At 54.5% G+C, this 18575-nt stretch overlaps 1 protein-coding gene across 18 annotated transcripts in view; it reads left to right on the forward strand.

Annotated features, from left to right (window-relative positions):
- The window catches only part of PLXNA2 (plexin A2), a 412814-nt gene that overhangs the window by 271276 nt on the left and 122963 nt on the right, over positions 1 to 18575 (forward strand). For all 18 annotated transcript variants that reach the window (XR_005261033.2, XR_003492559.3, XR_011805133.1 and 15 more), the window contains 2 exons: positions 12855 to 14109; positions 14765 to 14947. Coding sequence is in view for 14 of the 18 variants with exons in the window: in XM_072028626.1 (XP_071884727.1) it covers positions 12922 to 14109; positions 14765 to 14947 (1371 nt within the window). In the remaining 4 variants the exon portion in view is untranslated. The remainder of the gene's footprint in view (positions 1 to 12854; positions 14110 to 14764; positions 14948 to 18575) is intronic.

An 18575-nucleotide genomic window follows, 5' to 3' on the forward strand; every position in this document is an offset into this window, starting at 1 on the left:
GGAGCCGGCACAGGCGCCCAGCCCCTGCCTCCTGCAGTGCCCTGAGTGCTTCCCTGGGTGCTGGGGGAAAACCTGGGGCTGCAGGGCAGAGCTTGCTGTGGTGCAGATGAACTCACTATCTAGGCTGTCTAGCAGTCAAGTGATGCTTGGAACGGGCTGTTACAGTCCGTGCAGAGGCTGTTCCCTGTGCATTATCAGGAAGGTTAAAGGAAACAGCTTATTTTGCTTGCAGCTCCTGGCTGGCTGTTAGCAGCATTAGAAAAACAGTAATTTTAACTCACTCAGCAGCAGCGACGGGGGGTCAGCTTGCAGCACCCTGTGCCATGTCTCGGATGCCGAGTGGCGGTGGGGAAAACAGGAAAGCTCTTGGGCAATGCTTGGCTCCGGGCGCGAGGGCTGGGCAGGAAGCGGAGCCACCGCGGTGCGTGCGGGACCTCCGCCGGCTGCTGGCTCAGCGTGGGACAGGCGCCTCGTGGCATTTCCAGCCTCGGCGAGCTGGGAACAAATGCCTCCCGGAGAGATTTATGAGCGGCTTTTCCTCTGTAGCAGTTCCCTGTCCTCAATGAAGGAAGGCTGGGAGCAGTGCCTCGTGCATGGCACAGGGCGCTGGGGGTCGGGAGGGGAGCTGTGGCTCAGCATCGCCCCGCGGCACCGGGCAAGGGAGGAGCAGAAGCCCGGCAGCACGTGGAGGTGTGCCGGGGGTTTCCTCCCTGCTCACGTTTAACGCTGCTTTGCTCTGTTCACCTTGAAATAAGCTTCCAAAAAGCGCCTTTGAGCCCCAGCGTTTTGATAGAGTTCAGAACCTGCTCTAAGTGTTATTTGCTTCCTGAGCGCTGCGCTTTCAGACGCTGCCTTGTCAAGGCTCCTTTCATAACCCCACGGAGGCCGCAGTCTGCCAGCGGTGGGAAGCTGGGATTCTCCAGCCTCTGGGAATTGCCTGTCAGAAAAGCAAGTGCTGTAATGAAGGTGTGCACGTCAGTAGCAGCCTTAAAACCTCCCCAGTCATGTTACCGAAAAGAGCAATTTCCCACTTTGAGCATGTTACAGAACAGCAGCGAGCGCCACAAACCACAGCGTGCCGGTGGTTTGCCTAGGTAGCCAAATATGAGGAGCTCGTGTGCAGCCAGTTCATGTTAAGATCTTTGTTCCCTGTGGCTGGGGAGATTTATTGATGTCAGAGCAGGAAAATGGTAAGTTGGCTGCTTAACAGGGATGTTACAGTTCAACTCCATAAAACATGCAGGCTGTCTCCTTTGCTCATTCATTTGCCAAGTACCCAAAAAGTCGCAGTGACAGGAGTAGAGGATGGAGCACTGCCCTCATGATCGTATTTCCTGTCTTTGCTGGTTTATGTCACAGCCTGCAATGTTGTTTTATTAAAAAAAAAGAAAAAAAAAAAGGAACCATGTGAATTTCCTCTTCACTTTTAACAGAATTGCGAAGAGGTGGGGCAGGGAAGGAAAAGGGAACACTGCCGTAGGTTTCCTAACCGGCTAAATTATTCCTATCCGAAGGATTTGCCATCTCACAGGCGTTACGTCAGGTCTTACCTATTGCAAAGTATTGTGTGTGATTCGGGGACATCTCGGCATCACTGTGCGCTCCAAGCATCTCGGCTATTTTGGGTTTTGGTGAGAGGTGACTGTATGGATGCAGTACACAGCCACGTTATCAAAACCCACCCAGCACGGGGAAGCACTGGTTAGTGCACATGGATGCAAACTTTACCTGTGCTGCTGCAGACCCTGAGCTTTAATTCTGCTGCCTTCAGTTTATTAACTGCTGGTGCTGAGGGGAGGGCACAGGTAGGAGCGGAGGTGCCCAAATACCGCCCTCAGTTCAGCCCTCAGCTCTGGGAGCTGCAGGTCAGCAGGAAAGGCAAAGCTGCTTATTGAGGCCAGACTGCTAGAGGAGAGCAGCTCTTTCATATTTTTTTTTTGATGGTAATGGTGGTTTTTTGTTATTCTGAGTCAACTGCTTGAGTATTAATTGTTCTCCAAAGCTGCTGCTCACATACTTGCACTCCAGACGCTGAGCAAAGCTCGCTGCCTGCTAGCAGGGAGTGTGAGCTTCACGAGGTCCCCCTTGACACGGAAAGTGCTTCTGTTTGCCCTTGAACTTTCTAAAAACTGACCTTTGGGGCCTGCCCCTCTCCTCCTGAATCAGCCCAGCATTGCGGAGGCATCGCCTGTTGCTTTCCAGAAGCTCTATGGGCCAGATGAAAAACGCCTGCATTAAATCATCCTTTTGGCTGAGGTCTGGGGCAGCAGCAAAAGTTTGGTCGCAGGCTTTGTCTCTGGGCTGCCATGAAGCTGTCTGCAGTCAGCGAGGAGCTCATCACAGAAGCAGCTCCAAGCTCCGCTGTGCTCTCCCTGGCAGGCGAGGGGCCTTGCAGGGCAGGAATTGTGCCGAGGGCCCGTGGTGGCCGCAGGTTTAGACGGTTTGTCAAGTCTCATAGCAACCGAGGAGCACGGGCAAGCACTCAGAGTTCACTGGAAGAAAGAGGCAGGAGCCCCGCTGCTTGTCCACTGGTGTGTAATAAGGTGCTGGGACAAGTGCTTGCGTAACGGGGCCTTTCAGGGCCTGAGCTGTGTGACAGGGGCAGGGCCGGTCCCTCGCTTCCACCCCATAATTTGGCTGACTTGGAGGCAGCCACAGCTTGTCTCAGGCTGAGCCGGGAAGCCCTAGAACGAATTTTCAGCAACAAACAAAAACAGAGGCTCTTTTAAGGACTTCCAAGGGCGTTGTGTAACTTGTTTGAGAAAATTAACTTTGCCCAGAGCACTGGGTCACGGGGAGGCTTAACTTTAGGAGGCAGAATTTGGGTGGGATTGGGCTGTTCTGCAGGCAGAGGTTTCACTCCTGAGTGTGAATCCAGCGCTGTGGCTTTTAACCATTCGCTTCCTTGCAGACTTGTACGAAATTTCCATTGCAAGCACCACACGTTGCCGTATTATCTGCACGAGCCATCTTGTTTCTGGGGAGGATATAATATTAATTTCCTTGTCACTTAGTTTTTCCCCATGTATTTGGGCTCATTTGATTAATGGTGCTATAAATCTTCAGGCGAGTCAGTTGGGTTTGGTTTCTGGCCTCCAAAAAGGCGATGGAGGCAGCTCTGATTGCTCCTGGAAAATGCACCAATTTTCCCTCAGAGCTGCGTGGAAATTCAGCTTCAAGCACAGAGGGTTTTTTGACAAAGCATCTGAACCAAGGGCTGAATGGGATGGAGGAAATTTCGTTACCGGTTCTTAGCCCCCAGGTGATGCTCAGGGAGCGTGGGGGCTGCCCTGGGAGGTGGGACAGGGACGGGGCGAGACGAGGAGCCTTGGATCCGAGGGTGTGTGAGGAGCTCTCGCAGCAGGCGGGCCTGCTGCATTCCTGTGAAATATGGCCTTACAAGTCCTTGAAGGATTTATTGTTTTCCGGCCACTGCTGGATCTGGTCCGATAGTCTGGATATAGGAAGGAAATGACTCAGTTGCTCTACAGACAAGTGCAGCTTTGAAATTCAGAGAGGCAGGAGACAGCTGAGCCGCTCCAGCTCGGCCCCATCGGCAGCGGGGTCCCCGTGGGTCACTCGGGGCCGGCCCTGCAGGCGGGATGGGACGGGACAGAGGTGGGAGGAGAACTGGTCGAGGCACAAAACCCTCTGCATGAGGACAGTGGGGAGAGCAGGTGAAGGCTGGGAGGAGGACGGGGGCTGTGGGGCCTCTCTCAGCGGCAGAGCAGCTGCAGGGCCCCGCGCCCGCCCGGCCATCGCGAATTGATTGCTGCACTGGGGGCACGGCCAGGGGGCTGCAGGCAGGGTGAGGGCTCTCAGGATCACCAAAGGTTGCTTTCTGCCCACAGCAGGGTGGAGAGGCACAGGGATCCACGCTCTGCCCCAGTTCTGCCGCTCCTCCCCATCTCCTTCCCTCACCCCTGCATGGTCCGGAGCCGGTCCCTGGTGTTTGTCCTGGTCTGAAGCCGTGCAGGGATTTGCTACAGCAAAGCAGAGAGAATTTTTAATCATTTCACGGGACAAGAGCAGGCTTTTGGAACCTCCTATCCATCGAGGTGTCCGGCCCCTGTGCTGGAGCTTGTGGCTGATGGCAGATGTGGGCCTAAGCAGATGCTTTCTCCGGCCTGTTATCAGCTTGCTTGGAGAGAGAGAAGTTTAGAAATGACAGAAAGATCCTTAGCGAAGAAACAAGAGTTAGTGTTAAAAATAAAGAAACAAGACAGCTTGTTTCATCTAGACAGAAGGGTTATTAAACAGGCTTGAATTAATCAGTGATCTGCCAGAGCTGTGAGATGAAAAGCAGGGCAGAGGAGCACGGAGCAGACGAGTGGGAAGAAGCCACGTTCTCAGGTGCACTTTGACATCCAGACTCTGCAGGAGAGGAGCCCGAGCTGGTGGTGGGAAGGAGCTGAGGCAGCTCCAGGCTTTGTGCTCCGTGGCTGGAGCTCAGAGCTTGAGGCAGGGGACATCAGGCTGGCGGTGCTGAGCACCCCACGGGCACCCATAGGTGCCCCACGAGGACCTGCTGGCGACCAGCCCGTGTCCCACGGCTCTGTGGTGGTCGCTGCCCATCGGTGTTCAGTAGCACCTGGAGAGGAAGCGAGATGCCTGAATCCTGGGAAATGTGAAGCATTTTAAGCCACTTTCAAAAATGCATCAAGCACCCCAGTGGCGCACTTGAAAGGGTAGGCAAGCAGGGGCTTGGAGAGGTAAAGTCACTTCCCTAATGTCATTGATAAAGCTGGTGTTGATTGCAGTTCATAGCAGGTACTTCCACCGAGACAGGCCTGACGAGGGGTGGTTAATGGTCCCTGAAGGGTTCTTCAGTGCTGTGCGGCTCTCTCCTGCATCAACCTGTCTGCTTCAGTTTGGTTGTTAACTTCAGGGCTTCTGCAGGTGCGTTCTGCCTTTCCAAACCCGTGTGATCCTGCAGGGTGGTGTCTGGATGATGATTTCTGCCAGTTCTGCAGTGGGAACACTGGTGTTTTGACTGGCAGCTGCCATTCGGAGTGCAGCAGCGAGCCCTCTGTGCCCCTTGGCTCTGGTTGTGGTGGTCACACACCGACTGAGCCAGTCCATCCGTGTCCCTCCACCCCTGCAGATCCTGCCCAAGGCGGTGCCCCCGATGTCTGGCTGCCGACCCTCCTGGCGGGGTAAGGGGAGGCCCAGCGACGGGCAGCACGTGGCCTGCGGTTGTGTAGGTTCCTCTTGGTGCTTACTGCTCATAATCTGAAAAGATGATCCCGGTCTGGAGTGGCGCTGGGTATCATAAGCAGTAAACACCTCTCCAATGGGGAAACGTGCCTGAATGTGCACGCAGGCAGTTGCATGCTCTTAATAATTTCAGTGCTGCTGGCTGAGTGAAATCTATAGCTGCACAGTTGGGGATTCAGCATCTTAGAACCTAATTTTAACAAATGTACAATTTCCTGGTTTACTTAGGTAACAGCACTGTGGCTACTGTGTAAATACATCTGGCTGCCGTGGGGAGTATCGGGGATAACGAACACCACTCGCTGCACGGGGCTGGCACAGCCAAAGGATTTCTGTTTCAGGATTTCTGTTTAATGGAGTGGCTGGGGACCCATTTAATTTGAAGCTGGGGTTCTTCACTTGCCTGTGGTGCACTTGGAGTGAGGCCAGGAGAAGCTGCTGCTTATTTTTCCTCCTCCAGTTCGGTGGCCGCTCTGTGATCTGTGCTGTAATATTCTCCTGTAATAAACTGCAGCTGGACGTCACCTGGGGAGAGAGCCGGGCTGTGGCTCGGGAGATAAAACTCCTCGCTTTGCCACGGGGACCTTTTGACTAGCCTTGGGCAAATCATTTAATCATTTAATCTGCTTGCAAGCAAGGTCACCATCCGTTAAATTGTGTTTTGTTGGTAATGAGGTCCTGGAATAACCGAACAATGCTCAGATGTGCCAGTGAAACGGGGCTGGATACACCTCGGTCCAGCAGGACCCGGGTAAGAAACTAGAAAAAGCACTTTGTGAGGGATGCACTGACACAGACTGCCTGGAGGAGCTGTGGGCTCTGCTTCTGGAGGTTTTTATCGATGGTTTAGAGAGAGATCTCTTGAGTGATAGTTATAGCTGCTCCTTGCAACAAGACTGGATTAGGGAATCGCAGCTTTCTGGCCACACATCTTTGATTTACTGCAATCCAAAGCCATTGACCCATTTACCCGGGTTTTGGATGAAAGTGAGACTTCCCCAAACTTGAATAAACCAGCTGTGAAACTTATGAAGTGTTAAATTTCCCTTCGTGTCATACTTCAAGGCAGCCAGGAGAGCGGGCGTCTGTTCTGCGCTGCTCCGGTGCGCGGTGGTGTTGGCAGCCCCGGTTCTGTCCTTGGCGGCTGCACGGAGAATAAAGCCCTCTTTTCCCAGCACCTTCCCTATTGACGCCAGGTAATTTATAAGCTATTTCGCAGCGGTGTGCTCGAAGCTCGATAGCTGCCAGCTGTAGTTTCTGAGATAGCAGGTGTCAAGTATCAGCGCGGCGAGGAGAGGTGTCTGATTTCTGCCACCTAGGTGTCCTGGGCTGATTAAGGATTGTGCTGGTCGGCTTTTGGGGCTGGCGGGTTAAATGTCCCCAGCTGTGCTGCACAGCTGGATGTACGCCGTGCCGGGGCTGCAGCTGCGGTCCTGCTGCAGAGTTGCTGGAGGAGCCTGCGCTCCCTCAGAGACGGTGACAATTTTGTCAGCCTTACGGCAACGCCACCTCGCTGTGCCGCGGGGCTTCTCGAGCATCCTTGCGGTCAGAGATAGCTGTGCCCGTGCTTGCTTGTCGCCGTTATCAGGGGAGAGAAGCTCTGCTCCGCTGAACAATCTCTACTCAGAGCATTTATGAAGGCGGGCGCAGAGGGGAGGCACGAGGCACTAAACCAGCCCCTCGCACATCCTTCACCACAGCGCTTTATGCCTGGTAACTCCCCTTTGATTTCAGAGCATTTCCTTTGATTGAACGTGAGAGCCTCTCGTAGAAAAGCTTCAGCCCCAGTTTGCAAGTTTGCTTGTGCTAAGAGGAACGTGCCTTGTCCGGGTCTGTTCAGCAAGCCTGGGAGGAAGCCGGGGTCACCGGGAGCCCCGGTGAGGGTGCTGAGCTGTCCGCGGGGCGCTTGCAGTGCTGGGGCTTGCAGCGGGGCTCTCCGGGGTTTCTCTGTTTCTTTTCACCCCAGGCCTGTTGGGATCTGTGTGCTCAAAAGGGAGACTGGGGGAAGAGGTTGCTTTATCCGGTATGCCTTGTGTAAACAACGTCCAGAGGCTGGACAATATGAGCGAATTTTGTGCATAATTCACGCCATCGTGTTTGTTATCAGGGAAATGCCTTCTGGTGGCTGAGTTTCGCTCTTCCCCTCCTCTTCCTTGTCCCGGGACTGGAGGAAGCAATGCTCACAATGCTGTGCTTTGCCCTCTTAACTCGTTCTCAGAAGTCTGGTGAGCCCATCCAACACCCAGGGGCTGGGGAGCGGGTGGGCAGCAAAGCAAGGGTGGGGGGCAGGAAGGTGGCTGCTGTCTGAAACCCAAGGGCTTGGTGTGCACGGCATCCTTTGGGAATGGGTTGGTGTTTGCTGTCCCCGTGGGTCGGTAACTCCTGCTTTGCCTTCTCTTACCAAGGGACACTGTGGATGAGGCTGGGGCTTGCAGCTTCTGTGTTGCTGGCTGCAGAAACGAGGCAGGGGGCTTGTTTTCCCACAAAATCAGGTGTAAAAAGGCTTTTTCTCATCCTGAGTCAGGAGGGTTTTTCAGGATGGAAGCACAGAGCCAAGCTTTGCTGTGGTGACACCTCTCCATGCCAGGCACGTGTGCATTGCACCCACAGTGGGTGAAGCACCCGCGGGCTGGCAGCGGTGCCCCTGCCACCAACCAGCCCTTGTCAGAGCTGCCGGGCACCTCACTGGTGATTTGCAGCCTGCTTTGAGTTAGAGCAAAAACCTAAAAATAAACAAGAGGTGCTGGGAGTCCTGGTCATTGCTTTATGTTAGGAAGATGTGATTACTTCACACCGGGCAGGGCTCTTGGGCCAGGGCTCAGCAGTGGGGACTCCCCCAGGTGCTAAGAACCGAGCAGGCAGGGCTGGGACCAAACCCCAGGTTTGAGCTGGGAACTTCCCAGCACTCGATGCTCAGATCAGGCAGTTTGGCTCAGATCTGTTGTCTAATTAAAACACAACAAAGCCCCATTAATTATTGTGAGGTCTTCCTCCGCGGCTGACAAATGTCCTGAAAATCACGGCTTCGAAGGCGATAAATCACTGCAACGCCTCTAATGGCTGGAGATATTTCATAGGAAAACTTCTGATCAGCTCTGGGAGAGAAGCAGAGTGTTCTCACTTCCACAAAGAGGACAAATCTCTGCTTTTTCTCCCTCGTTTTGGATGGCAGATGCTGCATGGAGTCGATGTGAGGAGGAAGGATCGGGCTGGTGCCGGGGTGAGGTTGTTCCAAAGGGTTTGCTCTTGTGTTTGCAGTTTATACAGTGCAGCCTGCCCTTTCGGTGACCCTTCCTATAATTCTGGGGGGTTTCTGGCAGGCTGCTGACCTGCAGGGGAGGTCAGGGGAGCGAGCCAGCCCGCTGCCCCACTCCTGGCCTCACAGCAATGAATCTTACAGGGCTATAAAAAGCAGAAAGGGCAGAATCCACCTCCAGCTTAGAAAATAATCACAGCCTCTTCTCCCCCCACTGCCAGCCCAGCCATTTCTCACGAGGCTCCGTTCTGTGAGACAGCTCCCCAGAGCCACCTCGCCCCGGGGGTGCATGCGGAGTTTTAGGGTGTGCAGGAGACATTTGGGGGGGCTGGGACATTTTGGGACACTGGCTCACTGTGAGGCTTGGAACCAAACGGGCACAGAGCTGGGGAAACACCTCCAGCATCTCTGAGGCTGCTTGGGGACAGCGGGGTGCTGCCAGGTGGCACTTGGGGACCCTCGTGGGGATGACAACGGCATCGGGCCATGAGAAGCTGAGACCAAGATGGGAATGAGACAGAGGGAACGGAGCTGGCCGGGGGCTTGTGTCTGAATTAGTGCCTAGGAGAGCAGCCCTGCCCCGGAGAGAAAGCAGCAGTGCCACGCAGAGACGGCAGCTGCTGCACTGATGACATCAAAATTGTTCCTTTGATCCGTCATTTTCCACGGGAGATTCTCTTCCTTTTTATTTGGCTTTAATTTCCTTTTTTCTTTTTTTTTCTTTTTTTTTTTTTTTTCCATGTGCATAAAACACAACTAATGACAAACTGTGGTGCCTGTGAGTGACTGACAGCTGGAATAAGAGAAATGAGTAATCGTGCCTCCTGAAGCCCTGTCGCATGGAGATTAAATGAGCCCTTTTTTCTTCCCCCCTCAATGAGAATCATGGGCATTTGAATAATAATATTATAGTCTCCATTAGGATGACAGTGGGGGAAAAAAATCGGCTCAGACCTGTGATTATTCCTTCAATCTAATAATTATTTAAATACCAGATAACTCCTTTCAGCCTAATTGAGGCCTTTCAGCTGCTTGGGTTTATATTGTGTCCCTGAATTTACTCTCTCTTTTACCTTGCGTTACTAATAGCTTCAGATTGCTTTTAAAGCCATATTTTAAACTCGCTTCCAAAAAAAAAAAAAAATGGGGGTGGGGGGAAATTAATGGCCCAATAGTGTTAAGAGCCAGAGTTAAAAACACCTCCTCTCTCCTTTCCCTGGTGTTTAACTCTCCTGCAGCTTTGCCATCTCCGACCTCTGCCATCGGGTTTCCTCAGGTGCTCCGTGTCATCCCCACCCCGTTCTGTGCCACACGTGTCCCCCGGCGTGCCCTGTGCCACCCACGGTCCAGCTCCTTTGGGCAGGGGAGCTGCCAGTTCAGGGCCGTGCTGTGTCATCTCCAAGTGATGTTTGTTGGCACGGGTTCTTCGGGTTCTTCTCCCCGTCCTTGTTGCAAGGCACTGCATATGAGCGGGACAAAATTTCCTTTCCTTTCTGAGCTTCCCTTGAGTCCCAGTGCCCTCTGTCCCAGAGCCCTGCCTTGGCCACTTGGCTGTGTTCCCAAGGGCGAAGATGCGCAAGGTTGCGGACCCTGCTGCGGGCACCAGCGGCTCTCTGAGCCTTGAGAGCTGCTTGCTTGTTGGCCTTCTGGAAGCTTCTGGGGGCAGAGAACAGCTTCAGGGTGCTCCCCCAGGAGCTTGGCAAGGAGAGCAGGGATGGCTGAGCCGTGGGGCAGCGGTCGCTGGGTGCCACCCCGGGACCCCCACTATCGCCACGGCTGGGTTCGGGTGGGAGCTGGTGGGGGCAGCCACTGCTTCAGCCAGAGGCAGAAATCAAGAAGCTGGAAATAAGAAGCAAGCAGCTGGGGAAACGTATCCCTGAGCAGAATGAGAAACCCATTATCGTGCTCCTTCCCCTGTCTTGTCAGTGACACTGAAACGTGCAGCGCGGGGACAGAGCTCCTTTGTCACCTCTCAGGAACACCCGGCTCCAGCTCCCGGCGTTAACAAGCCTGGAGAGCGGCCATTCGGTGACACTCGCTTACGAGCTCGGTGTAGGTTTTCAGCAGCATGAATTATTTTAAATACCAAAACCGAGATCAGCATCAATCAAAGCGGAGGCTGCCGACAGCCCCGACAGCTGCACGTGGGGCGCGCGAGGGAGCAGCCTCCTGCGTGCAGCGCTGGGGGGGTGCGAGTGAGGGAGATGTGACCCCTGTCTTCTGAGGTTTTGCTGTGGTTTAAGTCATGTACGGCCCCACAGAAGCTTCCCCCTGGCTTGCAGAGCCATGGTGGAGGGCAAGAGGGAAGGTGGCTCGTCCTCTGCATCTCCCCAGGGCTGGTGTGACCCTGCGGTGCTGTGCGGTGGTGGAGAGCATCTGTCCCCGAAAGAAGATGAGATAGATCCCGAGATCATCCATCCTGGAGCACAAAAGGAGTGCAAGATCTGGGATAAAGGAGAACTTTGTGATACTTTTCTGGGTCCAGGTTGTTGAACGCATCTGTGGTGATGAGCAAGGCTGAGGTTGAGCTGGGAGCACAAGTCAGGGCCAGCAGCAGGTTTGGAGATGGTACCCAGGGAGATGCCAGGGATGTCCCTGCTGCTGGGAGAGGTCCCCAAACCCTCTGCAGGGATGTTCTGGGGGCTGATAAGAGCTGCCCACCTCCAGTGAGCACTGAGCAGCTCTGCCAGACGTCTCCTTGCTGTGTTTCGGGGTGCTCAGATAGCAGCGCTTCCAGCAGGTTTGCAGGAGCCCGGGGAGGTGCAGGCAGCGTGCGGCTGAGCCGGGACCCAACCGAGCCGAGCAGGCAGAAGGGTTCTGGGTGTCCTGCTGAGCAGCCACGGCGTGCACGCTGCCCGGAAGGGTGGACGAGGAGCTCTGCTGTAAACATGCCTCTCGCAGCCGTGGCCGGCGCTCGTTTCCTAAGGAAATTCCAGGCTCGTGAGTCCTGCCCCGGCTGTCGGGCAGGCAGGAAGGGGCAGGGGCCAGCGGGCTCCGGCACCCTCCCAGCGCCCGTGGCTGCGTGCTGGTGGTGGGGAAAGGTCCGAGGTGCCGGTGGCTCCGGGCTGGGGTTGGGCATCAGCAGCTGAGGGAGGGCAGGGCTCTGCTGGCCCCGTCCTGCTTCAACAAGGGTGATGCTGGGGTAACGCTTGGCTGTGTGCCCTTCCCTGAGTGTCTGGAGCAGACGGAAGGGGATGAGATGTTTCCAACACGATGCAGCACTTGCTTTAAGTGCCCGTGTAGCTCTCCCTGTGGTAGCAAGAGCTCTAAAGCATCCTTCGGTCTTTACCTCTTCTGATTCACCCCACGGTCTCCTTACCTCTGCCTGAGACCACGTCTGGTACTGCTGAGTTGTTCTCTGTGATCATTTTGGGTGGTGGCAGTGGAAGGGAATTTAAGGACCATATAAAATGTTTTCCCCAATTTGACACTTTCCATTAAATAATAATAATAATGCCTTCCATTCTGTGGCCTCTTTGGCACAGAGATTGTGGACAGAGTTATCCAGCTCAAGCCTTATTCCTTCACCTTGTCCTCACGTTCTCACCCAAATGGCCGCGTCATGCAGAGGAAACCCTTCTGATGGTTATCCACGGAGCTGTTAGGAAGGGCACAGGGACAGTTTGCTTGGCATGCATCTCTGGAACAGTGTCCAGGCTGCTTTGCACAGGTTTTCATGATCACCTGGAAGTTTTGTTAGAGCAGGAACCTTGTCCGAGCTTCCCAAACTGGCCGTTTCTCCCCTGCGCACAGTGCTGCTGGCTGCATTTGCATCTCACCTACCCGCTGTGTGCCTCCTCCCCAAATCAGCTGCTCTTTGGCAGCACAGTGCCTTGGAAGGGCTGAGAAATGCTGCTGCCCGAAAAGCACCTGCACAGGTACTGCTGAGGGGAGTGGTGGAGGAGTTCCTGACGGCTTTGATGTGTGCGTGCTCACTGCGCTTGCCTGCTTGAGATTTCTTTCGCAGGTTTTCAAATTAAGTCATCGAGGATTTAAAGGTAGAAAACACCTCTTATTTCCTCTGCTGCTTCCCACAACATACCCTGCAGGAGACATCCTTTTAGCCAAGATTGCAGATTGATGGTTGGGTGTGTGAACTGCGGGCTTTGTCTTGGGCTGATCCCCTCCCGGGGCTGAGCAGAGCACGTTAGGAGCAGCTGAACCACGCCACAAATTAACACGCAGAGCCTGAACCAAGTGGCAAAACATCGGGCCTGAACTGTTTACCAATAAGTAAGGAGACCTGCTTAATTCTTGTTGGGCTTAGAGATGTCCTCACTTTATCTCAAGGACTGTGTAATTAGAAAGCCTCCTTTGAATTTTATCTGCAGGCGCGCTGGGTCTAATCCCTTGCTCTGTCTGCTCTGCTTCTCTCCCCTAGAACCATGTGAGGGACGTTGCTGGGGCACAGGACACGCGCGGGGAGCACGAGCTTTGCCTTTCCCAGGATGGATCAGAGGAAGATCTGGCCTCGGGTACCGGACTCCGATGGCTGGTCGGTGGCTTTGCTCTGTCTCTTCCTGGCGTCGCTGTCCCGAAACGCGTCCGGCAGCGCCTTGTTCAGCACTTTCCACTCGGAGAACCGGGACTGGACTTTCAACCACCTGACCGTGCACCAAGGCACCGGAGCCGTCTACGTGGGAGCTATCAACAGGGTTTACAAGCTGTCGGGTAACCTGACCATTTTGGTGGCGCACAAAACCGGCCCCGAGGAGGACAACAAATCCTGCTACCCGCCCCTCATCGTGCAGCCATGCAGCGAGATCCTGACGCTCACCAACAACGTCAACAAGCTGCTGATCATCGACTACTCCGAGAACCGGCTGCTGGCCTGCGGCAGCCTCTACCAGGGGGTCTGCAAGCTGCTGCGCCTGGACGACCTCTTCATCCTGGTGGAGCCCTCGCACAAGAAGGAGCACTACCTCTCCAGCGTCAACAAGACGGGCACCATGTACGGCGTGATCGTGCGCTCGGAGGGCGAGGACGGGAAGCTCTTCATCGGCACGGCGGTGGACGGGAAGCAGGATTATTTCCCCACCCTCTCCAGCCGAAAGCTTCCCCGGGACCCGGAGTCGTCAGCGATGTTGGATTATGAGCTCCACAGTGACTTTGTCTCGTCCCTCATTAAAATCCCCTCAGACACCTTGGCCCTCGTGTCGCACTTTGACATCTTCTACATCTACGGCTTCGCCAGTGGCAATTTTGTGTATTTTTTGACTGTCCAGCCAGAGACCCCAGAGGGTGTCTCCATCAACTCTGCCAGCGACCTCTTTTACACGTCTCGCATCGTCCGCCTCTGCAAGGACGACCCCAAATTCCACTCCTACGTCTCCCTGCCCTTCGGCTGTGTCAAGGGGGACACGGAGTACCGCCTGCTGCAGGCTGCCTACCTTTCGAAGCCGGGAGACGTGCTGGCCAGGGCCCTCAACATCACGGCCCAGGAGGACGTCCTCTTTGCCATTTTCTCCAAGGGACAGAAGCAGTACCATCAGCCACCGGACGACTCCGCACTCTGCGTCTTCCCCATCCGCACCATCAACGCCCAGATCAAGGACCGCCTGCAGTCCTGCTACCAGGGCGAGGGCAACCTGGAGCTCAACTGGCTGCTGGGCAAGGACGTCCAGTGCACCAAAGCGGTAAGGATGCCCTTGAGTTGACTCTTGTAGCCTTTGGTATCAGTACAGGGCCCTGTGGTATACAGGTTGCAGGGTAGGGTTAATCTTTCCGTGCCTCAGTTTCCCCAAACGTAGATGGATGCAGCAGTCCTCTTTCTTTTTAATCCCTATTGTTATCAGGCAGTCAGGGATGACAGCGAAGGGAAGGGATAGCACTGAGGCAGACAAATAAAGGTGTGCTGCTTGTCGGAAAGGTTTGCTGTTCCCTGCCTCGGGCCCTGGGAGCTGGAGGAAGGCTCTCACCTTCCTGCAGCAGGAGGGTGGTATCAGCAAACCACCAAGGTAAATCCAAATGACAGCTGAATCTTTTGTGGTTTCCTGCAGCTGATTTCTTTAATCTTGATCACATGCAGATTGTTCTAGGGCTGACTTGAGAATCCCTGGGGCCTTCTTTCGCCAAGCATATTAAGTTTGGCTGCTGGGAGGAGATAAACGTGCAGGTTAAATGAAATGAAAGAAGGAAAGGAAAACGCTGGCTCACGCAGGGGGGAGAGGGGGAAATGCCCCACGGCCCCTCTCCCCCCACCACCCACTCCCCTCTCTGGGATCCTGACTGCCCAGGGCTGCTCCGTGCCCTGAGTTTTGCTCACAGCTGCCCCAAATCTTCTCTTTCCAGCCCGTTCCGATCGACGACAATTTCTGTGGGCTCGACATCAACCAGCCCCTGGGCGGCTCGGTGCCGGTGGACGGGGTGACGCTCTTCACCTCCAGCCGGGACCGGATGACTTCTGTGGCTTCGTACGTCTACAACGGCTACAGCGTGGTGTTTGTGGGGACTAAAAACGGCAAGCTGAAGAAGGTAAGGTTATTTCTGTGGCTTCGGAGAGCCAGGATCCATTTTTCTTCGCTCTTGGGAATCTCTGATACCTGTGGCTGCTGCTGTGTCTTGCCAGTATTTCCCAGTGTGAAACTGGGAGCTAGGAGGGAGCAAAAATAAGAGGGCTTGGGGTCAGGGCACGAAATGGTGAGGATGTTCCAGAGCATCCCTGCCGTCAGGGGATGCTCGCACCAGCACCTTCCTTCAGCAGCGGGTCAACGCGGGTCTCAGCACCGGGCTGGCTCCTTCACACGCTGCCTGTCTGTGTATTACAGCGTTAGCCTGTTTGTTTGTTGGGTTTTGCGTTGTTTTCAGCATTTGATCATTCAGAGAACTGTGGCGTGTGTTGGTGGGGCTGTTGCAAAAATCAACAGGGCAATAATGGGCTGGGCAGAGGGAAGTGAGGAGCTGGCTCCGGTTGTGGAGTGTGGCTGAGAGCGAACCTCAGCGAAACGTGCTCAGAGGGTTCGGATATTTCCCAGTTTGTGTAGAAAACCGAGCATGAGAGCTTTGGGGGTTTGCTTTGGCGATGGCAATAGCGCTGACGCTGGCAGATTTTTGGGCCAGGGAATGGGTTAACTTGGCTGCACTTGGAAACCAAGCCGCAGGGCAAAGTCCTCCTGCTCTGTGCCTCCCTCTTCCCCCAGACAGCTGGATGAGTGATCCAGCCTGGAAGATAAAATTCCTCACCCTTTGCATCACAAAAGCTGGGGCTAGTTGCCCAGGGCTAAGAACGTCTCCACGCTGTTTTCTTCTCCCAGCAGCAGGAGCTGGGGGACCGCTGGGTGGGTTTTAAGGTTCTGGAGTTGAATTGGGATTTTTCCCCTTCTATTTCCCCCAAAAACTTCTCTTCAGTAAGTGGGCTACAAAGGCAGGTCTGGTCAGTCACCCATCTGTTGAGTGTGGTCCTCGGGAGTCCTGTATAGCAACTGAGTGTGGAAATGGTCCTGGGGACATGGAATTGGGACCAGCTGCTGGAGGGGACCTCCCTTGCTGTGCTTCTCCATCACGGCTACAGCTGGAAGCCGGCTCCTCGGTACGGGCAGGCACTGGGTCCGGCCCCAGCAAAGCCAGCGTCAGAGACGTTGCTCTGGAAAGCTGAGATCCTTCAAATTACATTAACATATAAAAAAACCAGCACTTGGTGAACCTGCTGAATGCAGACCCTGCTCCCCCGTGCCATGGAAAGAGTTAACAAATGTAATCAACAGCAGGCTGTTAATTTTTTGTGTCCTTAAGCAGCAGGGAATTTCTTCCTCATCTATCCAGGAAGATACAAGGACAGGCAGATCCTACACTTGAATGTCTGCATCATTTTAATTACATCAGCTCATTAATATTCATTCGGCACTTTACAAGTGCTGAGCAGTAGTAAATTAGGTGCCTCCCTGGTGCACGGGGCGATGCTGAACAGGGGGGAGCAGGGGCTGGAGCGCACGGACCTGGCCGAGGGGCTGGGAGCAGCACCCTCAGCATATTGCAGGTGCATATGCTGCCGAGCTGTGCAGGCGGCCGTGCTGCTTGCTGCTGAGTGTTTTGGGGGGAGCCGGGGAGGTGCCGCATTTAGAGGCAGTTAGAGCAAACAGCTTGTGCCTGCACACAAGGTATTTACTGTAGCGTTGCATTAATTATGTCGGATTACAGAAGAAGCCTTCTCTCCAGCAGGGTTTAATTCCTTGTGCTGGTCTATATTGTAGACCCACTTAAACACCTACCTTCCTGGTGCAAAGTTAATCTGTTTATGCCCATCCACTTCACTGCTTTGGGGCTGGGGGAGGAGGGATGTGGGGATGGTCCGGGCTCTACCTGCTGCTGGAGCCGGCGGCGAGCAGGTGCTGAGAAAATTGGTTCATGTCTCCAGCGAGGCTGTTCCAGACGTTTGTTACAGTCAGCCTTCGGTGGCATCTGCCAAGCACCTTCCTGACAGGCAGCAGCGTGCTGTGCTGCTGCTCAGCCCCGTGCCTCCTGGTACCCGTATCACTGCCCTGTCCCGTGCTGCGTGGCGCTGGGGATGCTCTCTGTCTTCTGGTCCTGTCCATGCTTTCAGTAAATCTATTCCTTTTTGGCACGTGGGGTTATCTTTTATGTGGCCTCAGAGGCTGTGTGAAGCATGGGGAGCAGCTTTGCTGGGAGCTGGGGGGCTCCTGGGGCATTTTTTGCCCTTGTGGTCCCCGGATCCGTGCGTGCTCCACCACCAGGCACGTCCGTGAGGGCGCGGGATGCTCAGGGCTGTAAACGTTTCTGTCTCTCCTTCTCCACGTGCGAAATGAGGACAGTAAAAATGTGCATACTTCTGTAAGTGCCAGAGATTTGCAGATAAACACCTCTCCTCCGTCTCACCACCCTGCACATCTACCTCCACAGCGATGTCTGGGAGCTGCGTCATGCCTATTCCCTCTCCCGCAGTTGTTGATTTACTTTGGAAGCGAGCTGGTGGCTCAGGCTGGGATTTCAAAGCAGAGACTTTTGTGTAGCTGCAGGAAAGAAGTCAGGGAGCCAGCTCTGAAATCTCTTACATTTGTCTGTGCTTTCCCCGTGAGAGTTCATTGCCGAAAACTCGGCGTTATCTCCCTGCTGTCCTTCCCGTTAGGCACTCACCTGCCCGCCTCATGCGCGTCCCCCTGGGGGGCAGCTGCTGCTTCAGCCTCTGCCCCAAGGAGCTGGATGCTGAAGGTCCCCAGGCCCCTGTTTTTTCCCAGCCCTACCCTTTCTCTGTTTCCTGGGGTGTGTTTGAATTGCCTTTCCCCATCCCCAGCAGGGGCTGGGACCTGTTTTGTGCCTCTCTCAGCCACCTTGCGCAGCCGGCGCAATAGCGCGCGCACCTCTCAGCCCTGTCCTTGCTGAAGGGAAAAGAAAGAGTCAATAGATCATTCAAATCATTCAAACCCTGTGCCGGCAGAGGAATTTGCTCACATAGCACTGCCTCATCCAGCCTGCCACCCTGCCATGGGGCTTGCCTTGGGCAGGGGGTGCTCGGTGCCTGTGGCCGCCCAAGGGGCTGCAGGATCACTCCTGGGGCTGCACCCTGTGCACAAGAACCCCAAGGCATGGGAGGTGAGCGGGCAGCCTGGCTCCCCGGCAGGCTGGTTTTGAGAATTACCAACCCTCAGCAGTTTTCTCTAAGTGGGTGAAGAGCAAATGTGCTGATGAGGCTGTGACCTTCTGGATAAAGCACGGTACGCGGGGTCCTGCTCTCCCCGCAGCTTGGTGCTCCGGCTCTCCGGCACAGGGCTCGGCTTTGTGGCTGGGGGAGCAGAGTGGGTAATGGGATCATATTAGAGATGTAACTGCTCAGAATTGTGGCTTCCTGCAATAAAGCAATTTTCATCGAGCAAAATTAGAAGAGACATTAATGCAACAGTTAACAGCAACTAACTGCTGGGGGGAGATGTGTCGGCTTGCTTGCTCTGTTTATGGGCTTTATACAATTCCATCAATATTGATGTGTGATGCCTTTGATTTTGACACTAATCATTGCTATGAATTAAATTTGCAGCCATATAATTAGGACTGCTATTAATAGGGCCTCAAGCTAAGCACTGCTGCGTTAGTTGTCTTTTTCCTGATGGAAAACGGCATCCACGGAACTCAGCTAATGTGGTTTGCCTGG

Source organism: Anas platyrhynchos, chromosome 27 (assembly GCF_047663525.1).
Source record: "Anas platyrhynchos isolate ZD024472 breed Pekin duck chromosome 27, IASCAAS_PekinDuck_T2T, whole genome shotgun sequence".
Lineage (NCBI taxonomy): Eukaryota > Metazoa > Chordata > Aves > Anseriformes > Anatidae > Anas > Anas platyrhynchos.